The sequence below is a fragment of the Alligator sinensis genome, unplaced genomic scaffold (assembly GCF_000455745.1).
Source record: "Alligator sinensis unplaced genomic scaffold, ASM45574v1 scaffold321_1, whole genome shotgun sequence".
Classification (NCBI taxonomy): domain Eukaryota; kingdom Metazoa; phylum Chordata; order Crocodylia; family Alligatoridae; genus Alligator; species Alligator sinensis.
Genome location: NW_005841969.1, coordinates 2021823 through 2046724, shown reverse-complemented (window position 1 = coordinate 2046724; position 24902 = coordinate 2021823). Strand labels below are relative to the sequence as shown.

Here is a 24902-nt window from a genome sequence, read left to right as displayed (position 1 = left end):
CAAACCAAATAATTATCATCAGCTCCAAATTTATATTTTTAATTACAAAAATGGTATAGAGGATCAGTGAGATCACTGCTTGTACGAGCAAGGCTCTTGAGTAGGTCTGATACAAGAGTAATTGTAAAGTAATTATTTTCCATAAAATTTTGGCACCATCAGAAATTTCATTTCTTGAAAATAATTGAGGTTCTTAATAAAAGGCACTACATAAACTCTTCAAGATGCACATATTGTACTCTTCTGTATTCTGGGGAAATGCTGAGCACATTGTGGCTAGAGCCAGAAATAAATCATCATTGTCACCTAAGGCTTCTAGCACTAAATGTAACTAATGTGAAATTTTGAATGTCAGCTTTATCACACAAATAAAATATCAAATGCAATATGTTACTGATAAAGCCATTTGCAGAAATAGTACAGTTTATGCAGGTGCTGCTGTTCATTATATTTTGATTGTTCTCTGTACTATAGACCATGTTATGTCATGAGGTTTATAACCAACTTAAAAGTTCTTGCTGAGATAAAAGTTGCCATGTAAAACTAGAACCCAAAAGGGGCACACTCCTGAAATTAGCACTACAAGTGGCACAAATCTCTACTGGTAGGATAAGGCAGAATGACAACAAAAGTAAAAGAAAATGTGATGCTATTAACTGGAAAAAAAATCAAAATGGGGAGTAAAGGCAGGGCAGCCAAACTAGGGTGATAGCTGGATAGTTGCCCTTTAAGGGCAAAATTGTCTCAGTCAGGGACTATCCAGAATAGTTTCTGGATGTTGTAGGTAATATTTATTTCTTTGCATTATGCTAGAACTCACAAAGCGTAGCCATTTACCAAAGCCACATTGTGCTAGGCATTGAACAGACATGAACTAAAAAAGACAATCCCTGACCCAAACACTTTATGGTCTTGGTTTGTGATGAGGCAAACAAAGTGCACACGTTTTGGTGGGAATGGGAAAGATAAAGGTAATAGTGAAAGGACTGTATTTGCACAGGAAGCAATGATTCTGCCTCCATACTTATCTAGCCATGTTCTTTTGTGAGTGAAGCCAACTTAAGACTAGAAACAGGCTCAGGGTTATGCATTAACTCCTAAAAGAACTAAGCACCACTGCAAGCTGTACCAGCTACTGCTGTAAGCGAAAGGCACATTTTGCTTTTTCAAGCTCTGTGCATGTGTGCATGTTTAAAAAAAAATTCAAGCAAAACACTGCATTGTGCACAGGTCTACCCTTGCAGGGAAGATGAGAAAGCAAAAATGTGACAAATGTTTGTCCCACTACTTAACATGTATCAGGAAAATAGTGGGGTGCTATGGTGATAAGTATAATATGATTGTATACATGTTATATACTAGTCTAGGACCCTGGAGTGCAAGATGCAATCAGATAGGAAATACAGCATTAGGAACATCAGAAATAGAACTGGAATGTGTTATTCAGATTAGAGGTAATGTCGTGGGTAGTCAGACAGATTTTGGGATAAATGTTTGTTTTCATGTTTTAAGACGCAAGCAAATCAAAGTTTGGGCTATAGACCTGTTTCTGCCTCTTTTATCAGTAGCCTACCCATAACATTACCTCTAATCTGAATAACACATTCCAGTCCTATTTCTGATGTTCCTAATGCCGTATTTTCTATCTGACTGCTCTGAGACTCGAGAGGTGGGAGGAGGGTGGCACACAGATTGGCAGCAGGTCTTCCTGAATTTGCCGAATGCTCCAAATTTCCCTCCCTCCTATAGCCAATACTTATACATGGCTGGTATTCATATTCTAGTAAATGATCCCTGACTGGTTCTACTTAAATTTATTTGTTTCACTAACACTTTTGAAACTGGACTGAACCAGATCTCTTGTGGACTTGAAAGGTGTCAATTAGTTGGAATTTATATCCTTGGGAAAGAGGGAGGGTTTCTTATCTCCTTTCCTTCCCCATTGTGGAATGCTGTTCCTGCTGCTTCTTTACCTTTCATTATAGTCTTCTCTGACAAATCTGTATTTGTTTTTACAAAGTAGCTAAGCCTTTTAACAAAAAGGTGTCTATTATAGTAAAATAACATCTAATACATTTGGTAACAGCTATCACTACTACTATTTTAAGATAAAGCTATGATAGAGTATATATGGATTATTTAATGTATGGTCTTCCCTTATCGCCTTTCAGGCCTTGTGGTTTCTTTAATTGTGTTTGATGGCTTCCTTTACTTGTTGACCAAGTTGGTTGTCACAGCTGCAAAGGTTCACACTACAGTCACTCAGAAACAGGCTTTGGGTTTTCTGCTTAACAACACTTCTGTAACTTAGTCTAGGCCCCTTAAAATAGTCAAGGTTGACAACAAAGTGACCTTCTGGGCCACTAAGTCCAGGCTTAGTTGTTACAGGCAGCCATGCTATGTAGTCCTTTTCATAAACTTATCTGGCTCCAGCCTGAAGCTAATTAGTTTTTTGCTCCCATTATCATTATTGAAAGACTATTTTAGACCTGCAGGATAAGCACATTAATGTTTCTTCAAGAACTTGAGCAGAGTGGAAGATCACACTTACATGTCTAAGGGTTGGAACAGGATCTGGCACAATGTTTGCGTGGTTTTTAAGACAAAGCTTCTTGTTTGTAGAGGCTACCTAATTACTAGTTATTTAAATGGCTGATCTCTCAAACTTCAGCACTGAGTGCAAATGATAGCAAATTAAGATCCTCTTCAGCCTCATAGAAATAGTGAATACTCTCTTCCCTTAGAGGCTGGTGATATGGTCTCAAATGAATGGCCAGATGTAAGATCCCATGAAGAATGCAGCTCATACATACAGGGTAGAGGTTTCTGTTCCAGGAAAAGTAGGTCTGGAAGGGACCTCAGGAGGTCATCCAATACAGGAATAGCCAACCCAAGGCATGCACACGACAGTGATAGGCAGCTACTGTATCTGGCCTGCGAGCCCTGGGTTCTCAGTAAAGGGAGGTGCCAGAATGGAGGTAGGGAGGCTTTGAGCCTGTGACCACATGGATGAAGTGTGGTCAGGATACTGCTGTGAGTTGTCAAGTGCCACTGCCAAGAGACAGTTAAACCCTTCCCTGGTTCTTCACCCATCACTGAATTCAAGACTTTGGATCTTCACTTGCTATATAAAACTGTGGTGGTTGTGGCTGCAGGGAAGTGTTAATCTGGCTCTTGGTGGCGACACCTCTCTTGCAGCAACATCCTGCCTCTGTCTTCTCTTTGCAGCTGAAATCTCAAGGCCCCCTGCCTCCATTCCAGCACCCCGAGGCACAGACTCTGGCAGGTATGCCTCTAGGGGACAGGAATCAGAGGGGCATTTTGGGAAAGGGCAGAACTTGACATGTGACACACCTGCTATAAAAGTTGGACGCCACTGATCTAGTCCAACCCCTGCTCAAGGCAGGATCTTACCTAAACCACCTGAAAGAAGTGTTTGTCTAACCTGTTCTCAAAACTGCATGACCAACCCTCATCCTTCTAAAAATATCAAAAACACCGTAACTTGCAATGGACTTGAGGGCTTGTGAAAGATCAGTTGAGTATGAGCTTACAATGCAATAATGAGACTAAGAGGACTGATGCAATCTTTGGATGTAGAAATGGAAACATCAGGAGGTAGAGAGCTACCCATCTGTGTTTGACACTAGTGTGGCTGCTGCCAAAATACTACATCTTGTTCTGGCAACCACACTTTAAGATAGATTTTGGAAAAATAGAAGAAGTTGAGAAAAGAGCCCCATACTTTATAGAAGGACCTCAATCTATTTTGTTTCTCAAATAAAAGGTTACAGGTTAATCTCTGATTTGATGCATTCTTAAGGGGGGAAAAGAAATTAGTAATAAAGGATTCTTCAGTCTGTCGGACAAAGATAGAACAAGATCTAATGTCTGGAAGTTAAAACCATGAGACAGGGAATAAAGTGAAGTATTTTTACCATGAGGATAATTAACCATTGGAACAGCATATCAAGGGAGGTTTTGGATTTTTTACTGCTAGAATTTGTAAACTCAAGATTGGATAGTTTTCTGTAAACTAGGTTAGCCACAGCTACTGGACTTGAAGCAAGAATTAATTGAGGAAAGTCCTATGCAGAGGTCACACTAGATGAGGGGTGCTCAATCCCCAGTCCACAGAGCCAAATCTGGCTCCTGGTACCATGTCATCAAGCCCTCAGGCCTTCCATGGGGAAGCCTGTTAGGCAATGGCTTGGTGCACTAGATTGGGCACTCAGCTCTAGATGTGGATGCCAGGACCTGATCCCAGCACACAAAGCAGCACAGGGCCCCAGGACCTGATCCTGGCATGTGGGGGCAGGCAGCAATGGCGTGGAGCCCTGGCATCCAATCTGGGTGTTTGGACCTGATTATGGCATATGGGGTCCAGTCTGGCCTGCAGACCAGGCACACGCTATTCATCTGGGCTGTAGGGCCAAAATATTGAGTGCCACTTCACTTGACGATTGTCGTTTCTGGTCTTACAGATTTATGAATTGGTTTCAGAGAGTACTTTTTTGTAGGTTTCTGTTTAAAGAATGAGGAAATTGAGAAAATTCTAAATCATACTAGGTCTTGGAAAAAGGTACAAGAAGAGAAAGAAGATCTAGAACAGTGCTCTCCAGTGCCAAACAGCCAGGGGCCACATGCCCTATAGGTTGCACCAGTGGAGGCCACACACCATGAAGGCAACACTAGTAGCGGCCATGGGCATGCAACCTGGGGTGGCCCAATGCAGCCTCTTGTGGTGGGCATTCGGTGCGGCACCTTTAGATCTGTGCAGGATCCCCTGTGGCATGGTGCTACATGAGCGATCCAGACTGGCTCCCCTGGCACTGTAGGCTGTGCCTTACATTGCCTTACCCTCTGGGTCAGGGGCATGCAGTGGAAGCTAGGAGAAGGAGAGGAAGCAAAAGGGGCAGCAGCAGCCAGGTGGGAGCCCAGGAACTGCATATTACCCTGCAGGCCCACAGACCACCAGTTGGACGTTGATCTCTGGAGGAGAGATAGCACAAAGTGTGGCTTCTGATGGGGGAATGGGGTAGAAGGTATGAATTAAAAATCAGTACTGTAAGCGCAACATTAATTCTGAGGGTGTTTTTCTGGAAGATCCAACAGTTTTATTATGGATAATTCCATCTTGATACTCCCCAGATTTTCTCCCCTACCAGGAGGGTACATTCTCCAGCCCTAACTATGTGATTTCATAAAGAAAAAGAAATCATATCCGTCACACTCCACTTTTCCCTGTCCCTTGTCTTAGACCATTGTTGGGCCTGTGCATCTAGATCAAAATGAACTAAGAAATAAATGTGTTGGGGTTTTTTTTGCAATTTAAAAAGTATCTTGTTTTAATAATGCATTTGCATCCTTAACCAGAACAGCCAATGTTAACTATTTCTGCCTTAAATTTAATTAGAGGGAGAAATAAATGGTCATAGTAGATGTTCTTGCCAGTTTGAAATTTCTACTTGTCATTTCCAAAAGTCCAATTTTGATAACTTGTATCTAAAAGTATCTGTAATAGATGATGCTGATTTTTTTTTAAATCATTGCCAGACTGTCCTGAACTACAGCCATTGGTGGGATGTAAAACTACAACTGCTGAAAAGCAATTTTTTAAGTTGCCTGCATAAAGATTATTTTAGTTTTATATGTTCACTTGCGTCTGAAGACACTTGTACGTGTTATCATAATTCAGGATACTTCTAAATCTTGATTTTTTTTTTTAATATTATTGTGAACCTAATATTCTTCCTTAAACAATCAGAATGTTTATTTTCTGCATATGTAAAATATAAATATATAAATAATTCATTTTTTATGCAGTACTATTATAAAACTAAGATATATTAGATGATTTTTATGCTTCTAATTGGGTTCAGATTTAGTCTTACAATTAAGGATTTCATGTGAAATGCTTCGAATTTAAGATTTTGTTTTACAGCTGATAGAGCTGATTTTAAATGTTTATATATTCATCAAAATGTCTTTTTAAAGACATTTTTTAAACTGTTGACATTTTCAATTTTTTCTAGTCAAAAGTTGCATGCTTTTTGGACTTTATCTACATTTTACCAATAACATTAAACATTATTTAAATGTTTATTCACATTTTTACATGAAAAGTGTTATGGCCATTTTATTAATTTTTTTGTTAAAGGTTCCATTGAAAACAAATTTTTCGTCAGTTGTTTGCAGATCTAACATTGGATCCATTTTTAATACTTTGGAATAAAAATAAGTTCTATATTATCAGATTTTTGCAAAAGAGCAGGTTTTCATTTCTTAACCAGATCAAAAAACAAACTCATGTCTGGGTAAATTTTTAACTCAGAGTTACATGCAGAAGTTATGCATGTCTTAGTATGTTCACAGTGTTATATAAACATTATGAAGCCATTGTCCAACATAACTGGAAATATATTTTTCTTGAAGATGTCTTTTTTTGGATACAATGTAATTGGACTTGTATTTGGACAAGTAGAACCTTTTTGAATATCATTGCTGAAGCAGCAGCAACCATTATCCTAGTAATTTAAGGCTGCATGATAGTTTCTATTCTAAGCTTTCTAAAAATTTAACATTCCAGGCATAGGTTTTGTGTGGACTTACTGTGCCTGAAAATCCTGAATAAGAAAGTCCATTTTCAAGTTAAGACAAAGTGTAATAACAATATTCTTGTCACAAATTCTAAAGAGGGTAGGAAATTTTGTCATCTTTTTGGAACAACCCTTTAGCTGAAATGACAGGAAAAATGAGATTTGGCATTGAACTAGCCTTCAGTGAGAAAAATGACTAGTATTATACTGGAGGAAATTGGGCTTGTTTTCACAATCTGACCAATTTATTAGCCTTTGAAAATTATGTACTGAGCCCGTAAAACGTGCTCATAAAATGTGTAGGCAAATATGGATTTTCTGAGTATATGTGCATGGCAAATTTAGCTACACTTGGGGGAAAAAGAATGTTATTGGATGTACTATAGCTATGTGCATATAAAATCAGGTTTGTTTTAAATGTTTTGTTCCCCAAAGTGTGCATAAGTAAGGTTGTGCTGTTGATTGCGAAGAAATTGTATACTGTATAACTGCTGAATAATATTATTAAAATGAATTCCTTGGAGGGAAGAGAATTTATTATATTAAAGTCTAAATCAATGAAAATATATTGAATCATTACAACAATGTAAATACCATATTAGGATGGAAAAATTGCAAGATATTGCATATGTATATCTAAAGTTGAAAAAAATATTATACTGTACTGAGTTTGAGAGAGGAGCCAGCTGGTCCTGAAACTTAACTCTGCCTTATAATGAATATGCACAAGGAGTTAAGATGGTCCATACATACAGACAGCTTATTCTTTTATTCTGAACCTTCTATTTTTTTTATCTTTTATGAAAGTTTTAATGTATCATTTAGCAAATGAGCAATAAATTGACTTTCCCTTTTTTTAGAAAGATATAATGTGTGATACCTATTGAATGTTCTGACTAAATTAAGCTTTATAACGTTGGCTATTCATAGTCAGAGAGTGACTAATTAGAATTCATTGTGAGGCATGGAAGACTATACAAATCATTTCTGTAGATGGGTCAGCATAAAGTTAGGCTCACAGTTTGTGAGATTAGTAAAAGAAAATGTGTATATATAGCCTAAATAAATCTTACATACAAAGAACAAGTTGCAAATCGCCATGCTCTAGAATGACAAAATCTGCAACAGTGCAAATGCTTCACAAATTAAAAAACAAAGAGGAAACATAGTAATAGTAGGTAGTGGTTATAGATGTTTGTATAATGGTATCAGTAGATACAGCCTTATGAGGTTTTGTCATGAACCGAAACATTTAAAAAAGGACAGTGTAGTTATTTTTTCTACTAAAGACCTTAGGTGCAACCATTGGACAGATGTCTTAGAATTTAATCTTTTTTATGCATTTGATACTCAGTTAAGTTACTTAAATGTACAGACCTATAGATGATTTGCTGGATTTGAGCATCAAGGCTAGTATTTGTTTGGCTAGTATTATCAGCCGTTTGCAAAGCCACTTCTTCATTTATAGTCAGCCTTAATCTTGTGAAACCATAGCCTCAAATACCTTTGACAAACAAAAAAAACCTGCTCCAGTCCTCTCCCTCTTGGGACCTAAGTGACATACAAAGGATTGCTCCCAAGTAATCTAGTGCTTTGTAAATTGGAATCACAAACCATTATAAAGAAGAAGAATCTTCCTTATTTAAAAAGAGAAAGGGAAAAGAGCTTCTTCTCCCCAAATTCCTATTTTATATTCCACTAATATATGGTATCTAGTATCTATTATTTGCTCTTACTAATTGTGGGCCACGATTCCCGGATAGTGCTTGGGAAACGGCCGCAGTTGCGTGTCGAGTGGGGCACTGGGTAGTGACACCAACCCAGACACGCTCGGGGATGCCAGGTGTAAGAGAGGGAGAAAGAGCGCGATACTGAGACAAATGGTATTTATAAATTTACTTACAAGCCAACCAGATGATTAACGAGTTGCAGTAACTTGATGAATACAGGAACTAATTACAATGACTATTTACAGTAGCAGGTGGACACAGACGACGTGGTGCAGGTAGAAAAACAAACGAATGATGGGTAGTGGCGAGTGACAAGTAAGGTGTAGTCGTGAAGGTTGACTGCAGCCGAAAGTAATAACAATACAAGTATGATGCCTAGTTGGGCAACACACAGGGCGTTCCGGATTGCGTGTGGTCTAACTATAAGCTATAGCAGCCTATGCTAGAAATCTAGCTAGAAGCCTAGGGGTCTGTCCAGACGGCAAGACAGGTGATCAGGCTGTCTTTTAGATCTGATCCCAAGGACCGGAGTCTGGGAGCGTCTGGGAACCCTACGCCGAGGCGCGCAGTTCCCTTTATAGACTCCCTAGCCAATCAGGGTCCCCCCTTGATGGAACACTCTGGAGGCCTCAGCATGCTGGTCTGGCCAGTCACGCTCTAGGGGTAACTCATGATTGGTTAGGCTATAAGCGATCACGCACTGTCCGCATGATGGTGCATATTAGGTCACATTCCTCCGCCACCGCATCACAGAATGTCACTCGCAGGTAGCCATGTCACTTAACGCCTCAAACAACAATCTGGTGGAGTCACATCACCTCCGGACACTAATAAGGCTTTAAATATAGCAAGTTCCAGGTATGTGGAAACATAGTGTATAGTCACAAAGAAAAGATGGATTGCAGGAAAGAAGGGCATCCCCCAGGTTTTGGGGAGAGGGCAAGAGAATGAGTTTAGGGAAAAATACTTTGGTAACTCCTTTAAAAAAAAAAAAAAAAAAAGGATTATATAAGTTCTGTTATGATGCTCTAATGCATTCATGCTTGGGAACGTAAAGAGACAATTTGGTAGGGAGGGAGCCTTTGGCTAAGTACAGACAGTCAAAAAACCCAAGGCTGAATCAATTCAGTCTTCACAGGTTAGTCTAAGGCAAGCTGCGTAGATTGAACCAATAAGCAAGTGAACAGACATTGACTTTTGATTCCAGAAATACAGCCACATGCCTGCAGTGGCCCAGGCCAGAAGCTGGGGACAGGCGCTAAAGCATGCCTCCCAGCTCGGCTAAAGCAGACAGATTGAGCCAAGGCTAACCTGTCCTCCCTTCAAGAGGGTATTTGCAGAGGAGGTGCAAAACATCCTGGGATACTGGAGGACTGTGAGTTAACTCCCACAGTGGGAAGGAGTGAGGCAGGGACAGGCACTACTCAGCCGAGGCGGTGAATGTGACCCTGAGAGTGGCACAGATTTGTGTGTGGGGCAGAGGTGAGCTGCCTGCTGCGGACTTGGAGCCAGGGGCTATACTAGCCTCTTCCCGGTAAGGAGGTTGGGTTGGGCCTGGGCTCTGAATGGGCAGGGGCAAGGCGGGTAGTAGCGGCAGTAGGAGGGGTGGCTATGGGGTGGGCTATAGTCACTCCAGAATTCCCTAGCACTGCCCCCACCTGCCCTGAGCACAGCCCTGGCCCAGCCCCTCTGCTGGGAAGAGGCTGGCACAGCCCCTGGCCCTGAGCCTGCAGCAAGTAGCCCACTCTTGCCCTACGCACAAATCCAGGGGGGGCACATGCCCCCCATGGCTCCCCCGGGGATGGACACAGCAGCAGAGAGTGCCCCTCTTTCTATCCCCACACAGCCCCTGGATGAGCTTCCTGTGGCTCTGTCCTACTCCCAGGGTCACATTCACCACCCTGGCTGGGCAGTGCCTGCCCCTGCCCCACTTCCTCCCTCACTGTGGGAAACTTAATTAACCCCCCACATTCCCCTTCCCTCCCCCATACCCCTTGCCCCATAGACTTACTGGTAGAAGCCTGCTCTCCAAGCTGCCTGGCTGCATTCCCGTAAATCGGCTATCAGTTCAGTATCAGCCAATATGGCTGGTTAATAATTAGCCATCAGTATCAGCCAAGAAAATCTTTATCAGTGCACTTCTAGTAATTTCTGTCCCTAGCCTTTATGTCTTACAGGTTGCCTTTTGTCATCCTTTGAAAATTGGCCCAAATCTGATGTTATAAGCCTCTGAAAATCTCAATATGCATATGCACATACAAGAAGTTTCTAATTTAGCATCTAGATTCTGCAAGGATTCCATCTGGAATGAATGTGCTCCATCCCCTCCCAGCACCTACCTGCTCACTGGACTGTACATGAACTGTCTTCAGGGGGAAATTGAGTATGTTTCATATAGAAGGTACAAGGGATGATCAGGACTCTTATCTACGTTTCTTCCTCTGACAGCTTGGGTGCTGCTATCATGTCAGGCACAAAAGTTGAGAACTAAGAATCCTCTACCGCGTGGTTTTATTGCTCCTGACCTGGTTGCCAGTGGAAGGAATGGCAGGATCAAATGGGAAAAGGAAGGAATCAGGGCTGGGAGTTAGATATGGGCAGAGGAGTTGTGTTGCAGAAGATCAGAGTTGCCAACCCAAAACTTTTTTTTTATGCAAACTTTTTACTAATAACCAAACTTTTTTACTGATACATATTTTACTGAAATAAGTTTTACATAACGTAAATGTAACTCACCTGCCAGGCTCTGCCCTGCTGCCGTATCCCTGTCAAAAGGACTGGGTTCAGACATAGGGATGTGACACCAACTGTAATAAAAACATGAAAACATTTGGTTGTAAGTAAAACGTTTGCAATAAAACACAATTATTTGGTTTTGCTACCTCAGTTTTATCCTGTGCTGCCCTTCCCTGGGGTCCCCTACGCATCCCCACACCTTGATTCATGTGGCCATGCTGCCACCCCTCACCAGCCTAAACCCCTCCAGCCCTGCTCCATCTGTCCCAACACAGATCCCCAAAGAAGCTCACCTGTGATCCATCAGTGTTACAGGCAGCCAACAGGACTCTAAAGCAGCAAAAGCATATGGCTGGAGAGGAAGGGGCTATAAAACACTGAGATGGAGACAAAGCTCCTTGCACAGTTCTGCACTCCCACTCAGACACCAGGTGGCACTGCTGTGCTCTGTGGCTAGGGACAGACATTCAAAAAGCTGGAGCCTGAATTGATTCAGTCTTTGCATGTTAATCTAACCTGCCTAGATTGAGCCAATTTCCAGGTGAATAGACATTCGCTGTTAATGAATACAGGCATGCCCAGCCCTGGCAATAGCCTGGAGTGAAGTGGCCAGGGAGTAGATTTAATTCCCCCCTCCCTGTCCCACCAGCACAGACCCAAGCTGGAGCCTGCCTGGCACTCCCCACTTGCTGCTGCAGTGTTGGAGGTGGGAGTGTGGTTAGAGGCCAGCCAGCATGGCCCCCTGAGGCAGAGGGGGCAAGGAGGAGGCTTATTCCCTCCTGCACCTCCTCTGCCCCCAGGGGACTAAAGCTGGGGTCTGCCAGCCCCAACTGCTGCCACTCACTCCCTGTGCAGGGTGAGCGGTGGAATAAGCCCCCTCCTGCCCCCTTTTCCAGATGCTGGAAGGAGGGGGAAATAACCCCCCTTCTTGTTGGCTCCCCTAAGGGGGCAATGCCAGCCAGCCTCTGGCTCTACACCTGCCCCTGCCCCTGCCACTGGAGTGGTGAGGGGACAGGTCCTTTGATGGGGACAGCACCCCCTGTCATGGTGTCCAGGGAGCGCGAGTCTCTTTCCAGTGCGGGGAGGCTGCAGATGGGGAGTCAGAACTGCTGCAGACTGCATGGAGCGAGTGATGGCACCAGGGCTTGGAGGGGTGGCCATAGCCCCCCCAAACCCTCCCCAGTGCCATGACCACCACTTGCCCCACACAGTCTGTAGCAGCTTTCCCTTCCCTGCCTGCTCCCACAGTGCCCTCCCTGCCCCCGCACCGGGAAGAGGCTCGTGCTCTGGGACACCATGAGATGGGCTGCAGTCCCTATCACGGTCACTCCCCCCTTGCTACTCCGGTGGCAGGGCTGGGGGTGCAGCCAGAGGCCAGTTGGCATGTCCCCTTAGGCGATGGGGAGAGAGGAAGGTTATTCCCCCTTCTGCCCCTGGGGGACCACAGCTGGGGTCTGCCCATCCCTAGTGCTGCTGCTGCCACTGGTCCCCTACACGGGGTGATGGGCAGGATTGCGCCCTCTGCCAGATGCCGGAGGCAGGGAGGAATAGTCCCCCTTCCTCTCTCCTCACCCTGCCGACCGGCCTCTGGCCTCATCCCCACCCCCGCCACTGGAGTGGCAAGTGGGGAGTGACCATGATGGGCAGCAGCCTGTGTCATGGTTTCCTGGAGCATGAGCCTCTTCCTGGTAGAGGGGGCCATGCTGCAGGGCAAAGAAAGCTACCACAGACTGTGTGGGGCAAGTGGCAGCTGTGGCACTAGGGGTTTTGGGAGGCTATGGCCACCCCTCCAAGCCTCAGTGCCACCGCTCATGCCACGCAGCGTGCGGCAGTTCTGACCCCCCACCTGCAGCATGGCCCCCCTGCTTCCACTCCCCAGACACCATGACAGGGGTTCTGCTCTTGTCGTGGTCCCTGCCCCCTTGGTACTCCAGCATCAGGGGCAGGGGTGCTGCCAGAGGCTGGCCAGCAGGGCCCCTTAGGGAAGGAGGCAGGGAGGGGCTTAATCCTCCCTCCCTCTGGCATCTGGCAGAAAGAGCAGGGAGGGTGCTTATCCTGCCCCTTACTGCCAATGGGGAGCAAGCAGTAGTGGCAGCCGGGGCTGGCAGACCCCAACTGCAGTCCCCTAGGGGAAGAGGAGGCAAAAAGGGAAATAACCCTCCCTCCCTCCTTCCCTCCCGCCTTTACCTCAAGGGACATGCTGGCCAGTGTCTGGCCAGGCCCCTGCCTCTGCCTGTCCCTACTCCAGCTAGGGAGCAGAGGGGTGGGGCAGCCCTGCTCTGTTGGAACAGAGAGCACAGCCCAGCCCAGAGAGCATCACGAGATGCTGGAGGACTCTGGTTTACCTTAACCCAGGAGGGGGTCTAGGACAGAAGTTGCATAAACTGGCTTGAGCTCAATCAGTTAAGTCTGATACTACATTCAACCAGGTTTATCTCAAACCAGTTTCGGCCATTTTGAAACTGGTTTATGTGCACTCAACTTATGTTCTGTTACAGGTGTAAACCAGTTGCTCATCACTTCAATCAGTTTATGTGTAACTTCTGTCCCTAGCCTGTCTGTGCTTCAGCATTACACCCTGTTTTTTTCCAACCACAGAGCTTCCGTCAGCACTGACTGCTAAAAGTTTTTACAGGCAGCTCCAGATTTTTACAGATTTTATAGACAGGCTTTTTTAGCCTAATTTTTTTTTTTCTGACTGTAAGTTAACAGACAGTTGGTAACCCTGCAGAAGACTAAGGGTGAGAAGAAAGTAGGGCAGAATCCAAAGTGTGCACAGCAATAGGAAGAAATGGGAAAAGAAGAGGAGGAGTTATGGAGGTAGATGGGAGCTGAGGTCCCCAAAAGCCACAGGGTAAGAATATGAGGGTAGAGTGGAGAAATGGAGATAGTGGAGAAGTGAGAAGCAGATAGAACTAGAGACTGTCCAGGGGCTCAGGGACAGAGAGATGAATAATCCTTTGAAAACACTTCCCAGTGGATCCTGGAATTGACCTCAGAAGTTCTCAGTCTCTGCATTCCTTTATTGCTACCATACAGAGACAATCACAGCCCACTCCCCAATTATTCCAGTAGAGGAGAGAGATATTCTGTGGTAGGGATCTATTTAGTAAATCTCAAGGTCTGAACCTTGTCAGTGGCCAAGCTTAGATTACATAAAATAGAATTTTTATTGTTTTATTGATAGAATTTTATTGTTATTTTATTGTTATAATTTTGTTTTTTCTTAAAAATTACAGTGTTCAATCAATAAAACTATGATAGAAGAACTTTAAGGTTGTGAAGGCAAGCACTGCAGTGAAAGTTAAGAGAAGGCAAATTGAAAACTACTTGTGTCTATGCTATTTAATATACATTGTGATACAGGTTTTAATTATATAGCCACTTACTGGTTTTTCTAACTTAGATCTGCCTGATTTTGCAACCTAAACATTCTTTTAGGATTGTGCTTCAATGTAATAATGATATACCAACAAGTATAAGGGATACCTGTTATCTATTTCTATCTTATCTATTTCTACATGGAATAGTCAGAAAATCCCTTACCCTGAGCAGTGTAGAGCTAAGGCCAATAACCAGCTTTATATAAATTTATCTTACATGGGCTAGTTTTAGATTAAGATTCATTATTTTAAACTACTTTTCAGATTTCAAACCTTTTTCATAATATCCGTAGCAAGAATGTTACCTTTCCCTGTTGGATATTTTTTGTTTACCTATTTATTAGTGTTCTCAAGATTTAATTTTCCAGGACTCAATTTTTTTTCTATTAATTTCCATTAGCGTGACTCTAAATTATAGTTGAAAATAAATCCGTCTTTTAGGACTAGGGAAAAGGAAATTGATGACTAAGAAATATGTCAAAATATAAATGTATCTTTTGCCAAAGGATGGAAAGGAAAAATCAACGTTCTTGTATACTTAAGTAAGCATATTCTTTGTTTACAGTTACAAAGAACTAAACGGGTGTATTCTAATAGTGTCCAGGTATTGTCTGGATGCAGGTTTCTTTTAAAGGCTAGGTATTGAACTAGAAAATATATTATTTTCTTGATAGTTCAATGCAGTTTCAGTAAATGAAGTTTTAATAAAGTTTCTATGATTTTGTGTTTTTATTAGTGGATAAGGGAAGAGGAATGTAGAAGCTTGTTACGAAACCTAGTATTCTAGAAAATCATCTAATACACCCGTGAGCTATCCATTTGCTTGAACCATAGTTATCCGCAGCTCTTTGGAATAGGTATGCTCAGCTATTGTGAGTCAGGTTCAGCTGTACATTATTTCCTACTTACTATTTCCAAATACAACACTGTAGGGATATGTGTCCTAGCCAAAAATATGTGGGAAGAGGTGAAGCCCAGAATTTCAACACCCTAAGGACGTATGCATGTTGTATGCCCACCCAATTTTCATATATCCTGCATTCATTTCCATTTCCACCTACTTCCAGATGAATGTTACAGCAACCTTTGCCAGCCCCTGCAACTTGCCTGCAATCATTCCCTCGCCCTGTGTACTTAAGGCTGTATTAGCCATGTGGGGAATGAGAGAGAACAAAAAAGGGCACTTACTATTCATTTTAAGTATGTCAGAACTAAGGTCAGATACCTCAGCAGAGAGGAAAGAAAAAAAACTCACAGATCAAGTCAGCAGTTAGGCAATTATTTTTAAATAGAGTGATGGCAGAGAGAAATTCCCACAAGTCATTTTGGCAGCAGTATTCAGAGTCTGGTTAACTGATCACCACATGATTTGAACTGAACTACTTATGTGACCAACCTAGGAACCCCCTCTGCATTACAGCTACATCCAGACTACTCAGCTGCTAAACCCCAGCAGTAGCCGTGGGTGAAGCTTCTATATTGTACCTAAATGCACCTGAAATGAGTAGGTTTGAGGTGCAGTATATTTTACAAACCTTTTGAAGAATGTTACTCAAGAAGGAAAATCATAAAATTGTACTCGAGCACCTTCGCTGTCTAAGCTTACATCAGCGGGCTGTTCCACTGGCAACATTTCCCTCACAAACCTATATGTGATAGTCACCTTGGGAAAACGACTGACCACCACAGTCTGCTAGGTGTACGCAGCTTCAGTACAGCAGTCTTCACACTTAGGCTCATCTTTTTTGTTGTGCTCAGGCTGGTGAAGGTTAAATATTGTTCCTTAATGAAACCCTGCTAAAGGAAATAAGGGATTGCATTTTAGCCAGTTGGTCTAGCAGCCATCTGCAGGATAGGGTCCTCTGACTCCGTGTTAAGTGTGGTGGTCAGCCACAGCTGCAGGAGTCGGATCCTCTAGTACAGGCAGTCCTCAGACTTAAGACACAATTGGTTCCTGAAAACCACGTCTTAAGTCAAAGCATCATAAGTCGGAGCCAATTCCCCCACAGGAACAGTGTTACAAATGTGGGATTGGTTCCTTTAAGACAGTGGATACAGCAGCCTGCAGCTGGTAAGTGAGTTCTGTTGTGTTGTGGTGGAAGTGGAAGGGGAAGGGAAAAGACATGGGGGATCAGATCAACCCCCCCCCCCCCACCCCCCGCGCGCGCAGTGAGGTTGGGGTTGGGGTTGGGGCTGGGGCAAGCACTGCCCAGCTGGGGCTGAGCAGGCACAGAGAAGGGGAGGCGGAGGTGGAGGCTCCTGTCACTGCAAGCTGCTTGTGTGGCCACTCGACCAGTGGTTTGCACCGCTGCCCTCACTGCTGGTCCAGGAGGGCATGGGAAGGCATGTGCCTCCAGATCTGCACAGGGTGGGACAGGCGGGCCGGGGCTGCACTGCGGGCAGACGGCAGGGGCTTCGCTGGGCAGACAGCGAATTTTTGGGCTCTGCTCCACGCCCATCACTGCCCAGCTGGGCAGGCAGTGGCAGGGCATGGTGGGGTTGTGTGCCCATGAATCCGGGCAAGGGGGAGGCAGGCAGTGAAGCAGGAGCCATGGGGAGGCTGCAGCCACCAAAAAATTCACTGCCCGCCCACAGTGTAGCCCCAACCCCACCACTCCATGCAAATCCAGAGGCACGTGCACCACTTGTCGAACGGCCACACAAGCAGGTCACAGCAGCAGGAGCCTCCACCTCCCCTCCTTCTCCCTGTGCCTGCCCAGCTCTGGCTAGGCAATGCTTGCCCAGCTCCAGCACCAGTCCATGAACACCGCATGCCCCCGGAGGCTGGGGGGGCATAGTGAGCTTCTGCAGGTGGCGGCAGCACTGTCAGTGGGCAGCTGGTGGGTAGCGAGCGTCAACCAGTGGTTGGTGACCACCTGCAGATGCTGCTGGCAGTGTCGGCAGTGCCTTTTCGTAAGGGGTGCACCGCCACGCTCAGGGGGTGCACACGCACCCACATGTAGCCCTACACATCGCCAATGCCCCAGTCCTTCCCTCACCGCTGGTAGTGTTGATCTGCCCTCCTCCCCGCCCCTTCCCCCTCCACTTCCACCACAACACAACAGAGAACACTTACCAGCTGCAGGCTGCTGTATCTGCCGTCGTAAAGATGAAACCCACGTTGGAACAACGAAACGGTGTCAATTTATAAACGTTGTAAGTGACGTTTGTCACAGCTTGAAACATCATAAGTTGAGGACTGCCTGTACCCTAAACATTATGTAATCTGTTCCACCAGTGCAACATCTGATTTGGTAGCATTTTATACCCACTTTATCCTCATTTTGTGCTGATGCAAAGAGCTACACAGGGGGCAAGGCAGCAATAAATCCAGTCCTAGGCCTTTGGGTAGAAAGGACAGCTTAAAGAGGCATGGACTTAGTGGCATACATTTAAAGTGCTGAGGGGAAAGAAAAAGCTAATACATGCAGTCAGTGGTATTTGTTTGATAAATATATTTTCATTTGACAAGCACAGAAAAATGTTGTTTTAAACAAAAAACCTCTGTGGCTCTAATAATCACATTAAGAGAACCAGAAGTAGGCTCAGCATTAATTTCAGTTGCTAGCCTCACTTAATAATTAACAAAATCATAGTTGTTTTCCTTAGCCTCTCCTAGTTTATCTTTTCACAGTATTTTTAAGCACAAAAATGTATTGCAATCTCCTCAGCTTTTAAATGGCAAAAAGATGCCATTTTGTAATGATGCATGACTCATTCATTGCTCATTATCTTCCTGCTGATATTTTTCCTTGAGCCAGCAAGAAAGTCTTACATGGGAGGAGGGAGAACGAGTGAGTTGAGGAATACAGTACTTAAATACTATTGCTGTTTTTTCATTGGTTATCTGTCTTCTTAATGTAACCAGTCTAATCTACTGCTGACTGCTAAAGCCCACCCCTTCACCTCCCCCTTGCTAGACTGAGGTTAGCAGTGTGTCTGTTGCTAGAAACTGACTATATGCAGTATGTGAGCATCTTTCATTCAAAATGGACATCAGTATGTTGAATAGGAAAGAGAGCTTTTAGAAATGCATGATTTGACTAAATAACGTGGCTTTCTAAATGGAAGAAGAGGCTCTGGGTTTTTTGATGTTAACACTGACTCCAGTTTTATTTCTATCCAGACCCTTAAGTTTTTTAAGCTCAAATTAGAGCCCTTTTAAAAACCAGAAACAAGAAGAATCTGTCTAGTTAAGTCAGTCTTTTTATAAGTGCAACATCATCATTATGGTCATGTCTTTTTTCCGCATCACTTTAGGTTTCTGAAATGTTCATTTTTGGTTTTTGAATTTAGCTTGATCCACAGAGAGCACAAATCAATATAGGTTTTTGTTTCTCTTTTCTGTCAGTTTCAAAATGCCATCCAAAGAGTCTTGGTCAGGGCAAAAAGCTAATAGATCTGCAGTTCACAACTCAAAACAAGAGAGCCGTCAACAAGATTTATTGATAGCAGCCTTGGGAATGAAACTGGGTTCTCAAAAGTCATCTGTGACAATTTGGCAACCTCTTAAACTCTTTGCTTATTCGCAGTTGACATCACTTGTCAGAAGAGCAACTCTGAAAGAAAATGAACATATTCCAAAATATGAGAAGGTTCACAATTTCAAGGTAAGGAAAAAAGCCTACTTCTTTCTATTTATATTTACAGAAACTGTTTTACTGCTCCTAAAATTGGTTCAGTATTGCAAGTGAGTAGTTAAAAAAAAAAAAAAAGCATCCCAGTTGAAATCTTGCTAGTTAAGGCAATTAGACATTCTGAAACATAAATTAGCAGTAAAGTCAGCTGTTGAATGCTTAAATTACATGTATTTGTTTTGATACTACTTACAGTATATAGGGGCACTATTAATTAAAAGTATTCATATACAGGGAGAGGAGGTGCTAGCAGTGAGATACTGTGGGAAAGTTCTCTCAATTCTAATTATTTTAGTTTAATTTTGATTTGTGTTGCAAGAATGTCAAAAAACCTTTGTTCAATATTTGCTTAGAGGATTAAACAGATCTCATTTCCGTTCATTGATGGTAAATAACTTTGGATATAAGAAGCATGTTCTGTTGCTTCTGGATTGAGCAGATGGTCTGCATTTCCCTTAGTTTCTGGCTTTTCTCCGATGTTAATGAATTGACCGTGATGAAAGGAGCATGGTTCACCATAGGACTGTTGAAGCTAGTGATACTAACTACAACTCTTCATTTGAATATCATTTACTTTCACTTTATATTGCTTCCAATTACTGTTTTAATGTGTGTTTATAAACTATATCCCGCTTTCATCTGTTAAGTGATGTGTATCAATAAAAAATAAGTATATTATGTGTGTGCGTGTGTATGCTTATTATAAATAGTCTCCAAAGTCTGAGAAATTCACCTTATTGCAGCCAGATACATCACATAATATTCAGCTGTTATATTCAAGACTGTATAAGTAAATTGATTTTGCACAGAATATATTAAGGGATCACACCAACTAAAAGTGTCTGAAATACAGCCGTTCTCATATAAAATGCTTGTTTTTGTAATCTTATAGCAAGGGGGAAATCTTGACTAATAATCTTGACTATAAGAACAAGAAACTCAGACATTCACTTGTATATTGTTTTCGAATTCCAGTATACATAGTTACTTATATTTCTAATAATCAGATACTATGATTTTATCAAACAAAGCTTCTTCTTTTCAAATTCATAGCATCACTAACATTTTAAACTGTATATGATCACAATCTGTTGTTTGACTTGGGTCCTCCAGTAAAGTATAAATTGAAACACCATGCATAGAAATATTATATAAAAATGTTTTTATAGGAACACAGAATCATTCTGTTGTCAGTTAAATCAACAGTATGATTTCATAAGGTCCTGGGTTGTACAGTAATTTTTTGCATCTCAGACTTTTGCTTTATAATCTGAAAATAATCCCGGCACATGATGCTAGAAACTCTGTCAAACAGCAAGCTTTTCAGTGTTTCTTTCCTGTAAGTCAGCAGGATCTGTCAAGTCTCCTGTATAGCTGGATCCTCTCAACAGAGAATGCTTTCTCTTAACCTTTTGCATATGTTCTTGCATTTTATGGAAACTGTGTAATCCCAGAAGAACACAACTGCAGTTTGTAAATGAAAATAGTCTTTCATGTTGCTGAGACCTAACCTATTAATTGGTTTTAAACCTAAGGCTTTTTAACACAGAGCAGAAGCAGACTGGAAACTGCATTGTAATGATTTCAGTGGAAAATGGATTGGGCTTTTGGACAACACAAACTTACCGCTAAGTACTTATTCCAATCATATCCCAGAGACAGTATGTACAATCTTGTGCACCAGATCAGACAAATAATTTCTATAACCATGACTTGACTGAGGGACATCAGAGTACTTGGGGTCCCTTAATAAAGAGAGAATAAAGCATTCTTTTTAGACTAATCATGAACATTAAGAGGCTATGTCGAGTGGCGTTCTGGATATTTCATGACCCTCCATATTTCCGCATGCAAATATGCCTTCAGACTAAATTAGTGCTGCACTACTTCCCTAAAGTAAGGAGGCATTTGTGTATGTCAGACAGAACTAGAATCATGTTTCCCTGATTTTTTTTTCCTAGGATGCTGCCTTATTTATTTTGTAATGGGTAAAAAGGCCGTCTGTTTCCAAACAATATTTAACATTTTTGTGCAACATTTGCAACCATTCTATTGTTTTTTTGTTGCTGTCCTGCTCCATCTGCTAGAGCTAAAGCTATTGGTTGCAAGACTGCTGTGATAAACCTGGGAGAAGCAAGCTAATTTAATCTCTTTCAGGCCAAAACTTCATTTCCCTGGGGCACATTTTCCACTGGTTGACTTAATTTGTCACTAGAGATGCTAAGGAACACTCATGTGATTCCCTTACATTTAACTAATATTTAGGCATTGTTACAACACTGTTCCTGAAAACTAAATATTCTAAGGGCCAAATACTGTTTTCCTTTACACTGGAGGCAGTGGGTTTGTTCAATTCACTGCTATAAGTGCTTTAAAGGCACAGATTTCAAGTGGGTCAAGTCTATACTAGAAAGGATTGCCAAACTAGCTATACCAACAAACCACCCTAGTAGAAAGGCTGTTTTGTGCTACCAAGAGCCCATTTGTAGATATTGATTATCCCAATATCTGCAAACAAGATCAGCTAAACCAATGTATATTCAATCTTTCACTAGTATGAAAGTCACATGAAGAATTGCACTTCTCAATGACATTATGCCAAAAAAGGTTTCTAGTGAGACCTTGCCTTTAGAGTGAAAGGAGTTGAAAGATTCAAGGTATCGCACCTACATTGCAGAAAGAAAATAATTTGTGGCAGACCCGTACACTGTTAACTGACAGCATTTTTTATATCATGTCTCCCTTATTTAGTTTTATTTTTGATCTTTTTGGACTTACAGCCAGATCAGTACCATAGTGGCGGGTGAGGTAGAGAAGGTAAGTGACCAGAGCAGCAGCCCCAGGCACTGTCTCACAGTGGTGGGCAAGAGGGGCCAGCCAGCTCTGCCCCATGCACTAAAGCTGCCCAGGGCCCAGAGCTGCCCTGTTACTCCTCTTGGCCAGATTGTGAACTGGGATAAATTTGCCTGAAGCTGTACATCTGGCCATGCCCCTGCAAATAGTTTAAAAGTTGGTTTGAAACTATTCACTACATTTAAATTAACATTCTGAGACGAAGCCAAGTGCTTCAACCTTTATAAAAACACACTGTACTGAGATAAGTTGTCTTGTTACATTTTCTCTGAGCTAAGAGAACCCTAGGAAATTTGAGGTTTCCTTTGGACATTTCCTTTGGACACTTAGAACTTTAACAGATTATTCAAAGGTAAAAAAAATACCTCCCTCCTATAAAGAAATACCTCCTTCTTATGACTCCAGAGAGAAGAGTTTTCTTTTAGTAAAGGTGTGCAGAGCTGCTATGACAATCTCAAAGGTACTATATCGCTGCTCTTGAAACTGATAATATGCTACTCAGCAGTTTAATGCTGTGCGTTTGGGCTTCAGTGCATTCTCCTCATCTAACATATTTCTTTAATGTTTCTTTCATCCTACCTTCTTTTTTAAGGCAGTTTCTTTGTTTGCCATACAACAAATACACCATTTTGGTGTGTTAGATGCTAGCTCTTTATTTCAAGAATCTTGCTGTTTAAAAACAAACTAGCTGTTTTTAAATCTTTGATACCTGAGGCACAAGTAGCCTTATACATCCCTATTTGTACATCTCATGGCATGGCTTGTGTGTGTCCCCAGAAGCTGAATAGTTCCTGTATATGGTGAAGCTTAGAAAAGCTCTAATGAGGCAGTCAAGGCGTTTGCCTGAAGGAATGTGTATAATATGTCACAGTCTCTCATCATCACTTACTTTCCTCCAAGTTACCTAGAGCATCATAGCAAAGTAAAGCCCCTTTGTCTGCTCATACAGAGGAGTCCTAGATGTTTTTTGTATACGTGGCTTTAAACATAAACGCGTTCTGCAGTTTTCAACTCTGTGTTCTGTGTTTTTACTTGGACACTGTACCAAGTGATTTGGACCCCAAGTTAAAATGGCGCATATATTCTACATCTTAAATGCTAATTTAAAGAAGAATATGCTCTTCAATTGAAAAAACATATGCTCCTATTTTGTTGATATTTTATTGTTGATCTTTATTGTTGATATCTCTGCATCTCTCTGTATCAGCCCTAAGTTTAGCACTACTTAAATACATTTGCCAGTTGTTCTCATTTCTGTTGACACGTTCAGCACAAACCAGGAAATAAACAAGATCTGACAGTACTTGGAGTGGAGGAAGGCCTGGACATATGTACACTTGCTCAACGTTCAAGTCAGCATACCGAGGTGCCGATAGAGATGCTGTTTATATTTGACACTCTGATGATGGTGCAGCATGTCCCCACATCTCAAGTAATACTGGACAAAGTTGTTAACACGATACTGGACCAGTCCTGTGCAGTTAACACCAAATCTGATACAATCATGGCCTAGTCTTGTTTTCAGAAGGTGTACGCCGTACTGTCAAGTCCTTCGCTTCTGTTCTGTCTTCATATGAAAGCAGCTATTTGTATGTGTTATTCACAGTTCTGTTAGTGATTGGCTATGTCCTTGGTGGTCTTTTTGCCTCACAGTTCTTCATTTTCCCCATTTATAAAAAAAAAAAAATAACAGTTACATCCCAGGGGGAAGGATGATTGCCTCATTACTATTTTACTAAAGTGTAAGGTCTTTGCTTAGAAGTATTATTAGCAAGAAAGCATTATTTTTAAGATCATAAAGAAGCAGTTGCCAAATCAATATCTGAGTTTTTTCCTTTCTTATTGACACCTATTTCCTCTACCCTTTTTATCTTCATGACTTCAGTTTCAGATGGCATATGGATAAAGAGTTCAGGTCTTAGCTATAGAAATTACAGATGGTTAAGTGGTACATTTAATTTCTAATACTTGATAAAAGCTAGTGTCACATAGAGCACAGGCATGAATAGTGTGGGTTGAGTTCACCATTTAAACTGACGTATTTAAAATGCCTTAGAATACAATATATATACAAGCATGCAGGTTGATATTGTTGATATTTTACAAAATGTATTCTCTCTTCTACTTTCAATTTTGGCCCTGTTATAGCACTACTTTAATATAGTTTCCATTTGTTCTCATTCCTGATGACATATGTATGTGTTTGTATTTTATAATATAAAATATTCAAATATATTGTATCCATTTGAAATGGCAGGGGGGTTTTAGTAGGCAGAACTTAATTGTTAATACCAGAATATAATTGTGGGCTCTGAGCTAACACCTTAGCCTATGATGCTATTGTTGCCAAAAACAACGTAGGATTTTTAATAACTGCACTTCCAGCAGAACAGGAGACCCAGAAGACCACATCAGTTTATTAGTTCAGTATTGACATGGTAGGTGTATCATTTGTTCAGACCCTAGCACTACTTCTTGTAATATTGGAGTTTCCTTAGAGTTTTCCTGTACAAGCGCAAGCCAGGCCTCTGTCTGCATCCTTAGTCATTCAGATGAGATTTCAGCCCAAAGAAATATACATGCAGTTTTGTTCTGTTTTTTTGTTTGTTTTTGTAATTAATGCATTATATATTTGCTAAAAAGATGCGTCTTTAGCTCTGGTTCTTACCAACACCAAAATGAAATGTATGTGCAGTAGGCTGTACTGCAGTTTAAAGATGTTGGTGTTATCTGCCAGAGCAAGAGAAAAAACTGATATCTCAGGGACTGGCACAACAGATAACTGGCTTCTGCCCCTAAATCTGTTTTTTTGTGTATCAAGGCACTTTCATAAGGACTGTGTTATACTTGTATGCGTATCATTTGTTATATCTAACCTTTCATCTTTGCAGGAGTGGCCTTGAACAAGGCTCTTCTAATTAGCCTTTTTCTATCACATCACGTTTTTGAAGCATTGTCATTGTT

The 24902-nt window shown here is 42.0% G+C and overlaps 1 protein-coding gene across 2 annotated transcripts in view; it reads left to right on the top strand.

Annotated features, from left to right (window-relative positions):
* CHN1 (chimerin 1) overlaps window positions 1-24902 on the top strand; it is a 171327-nt gene that overhangs the window by 111308 nt on the left and 35117 nt on the right. The window contains exons 1-2 of one of the 2 annotated variants that reach the window (XM_025200500.1): window positions 18381-18447; window positions 18981-19058. In XM_025200500.1, coding sequence (XP_025056285.1) covers window positions 18409-18447; window positions 18981-19058 — 117 coding nt within the window. In that variant the 5' untranslated portion in view covers window positions 18381-18408. Of the gene's footprint in view, window positions 1-18380; window positions 18448-18980; window positions 19059-24902 lie in introns of those variants that run through there. The other variant, XM_006020804.3, reaches the window with a different exon arrangement.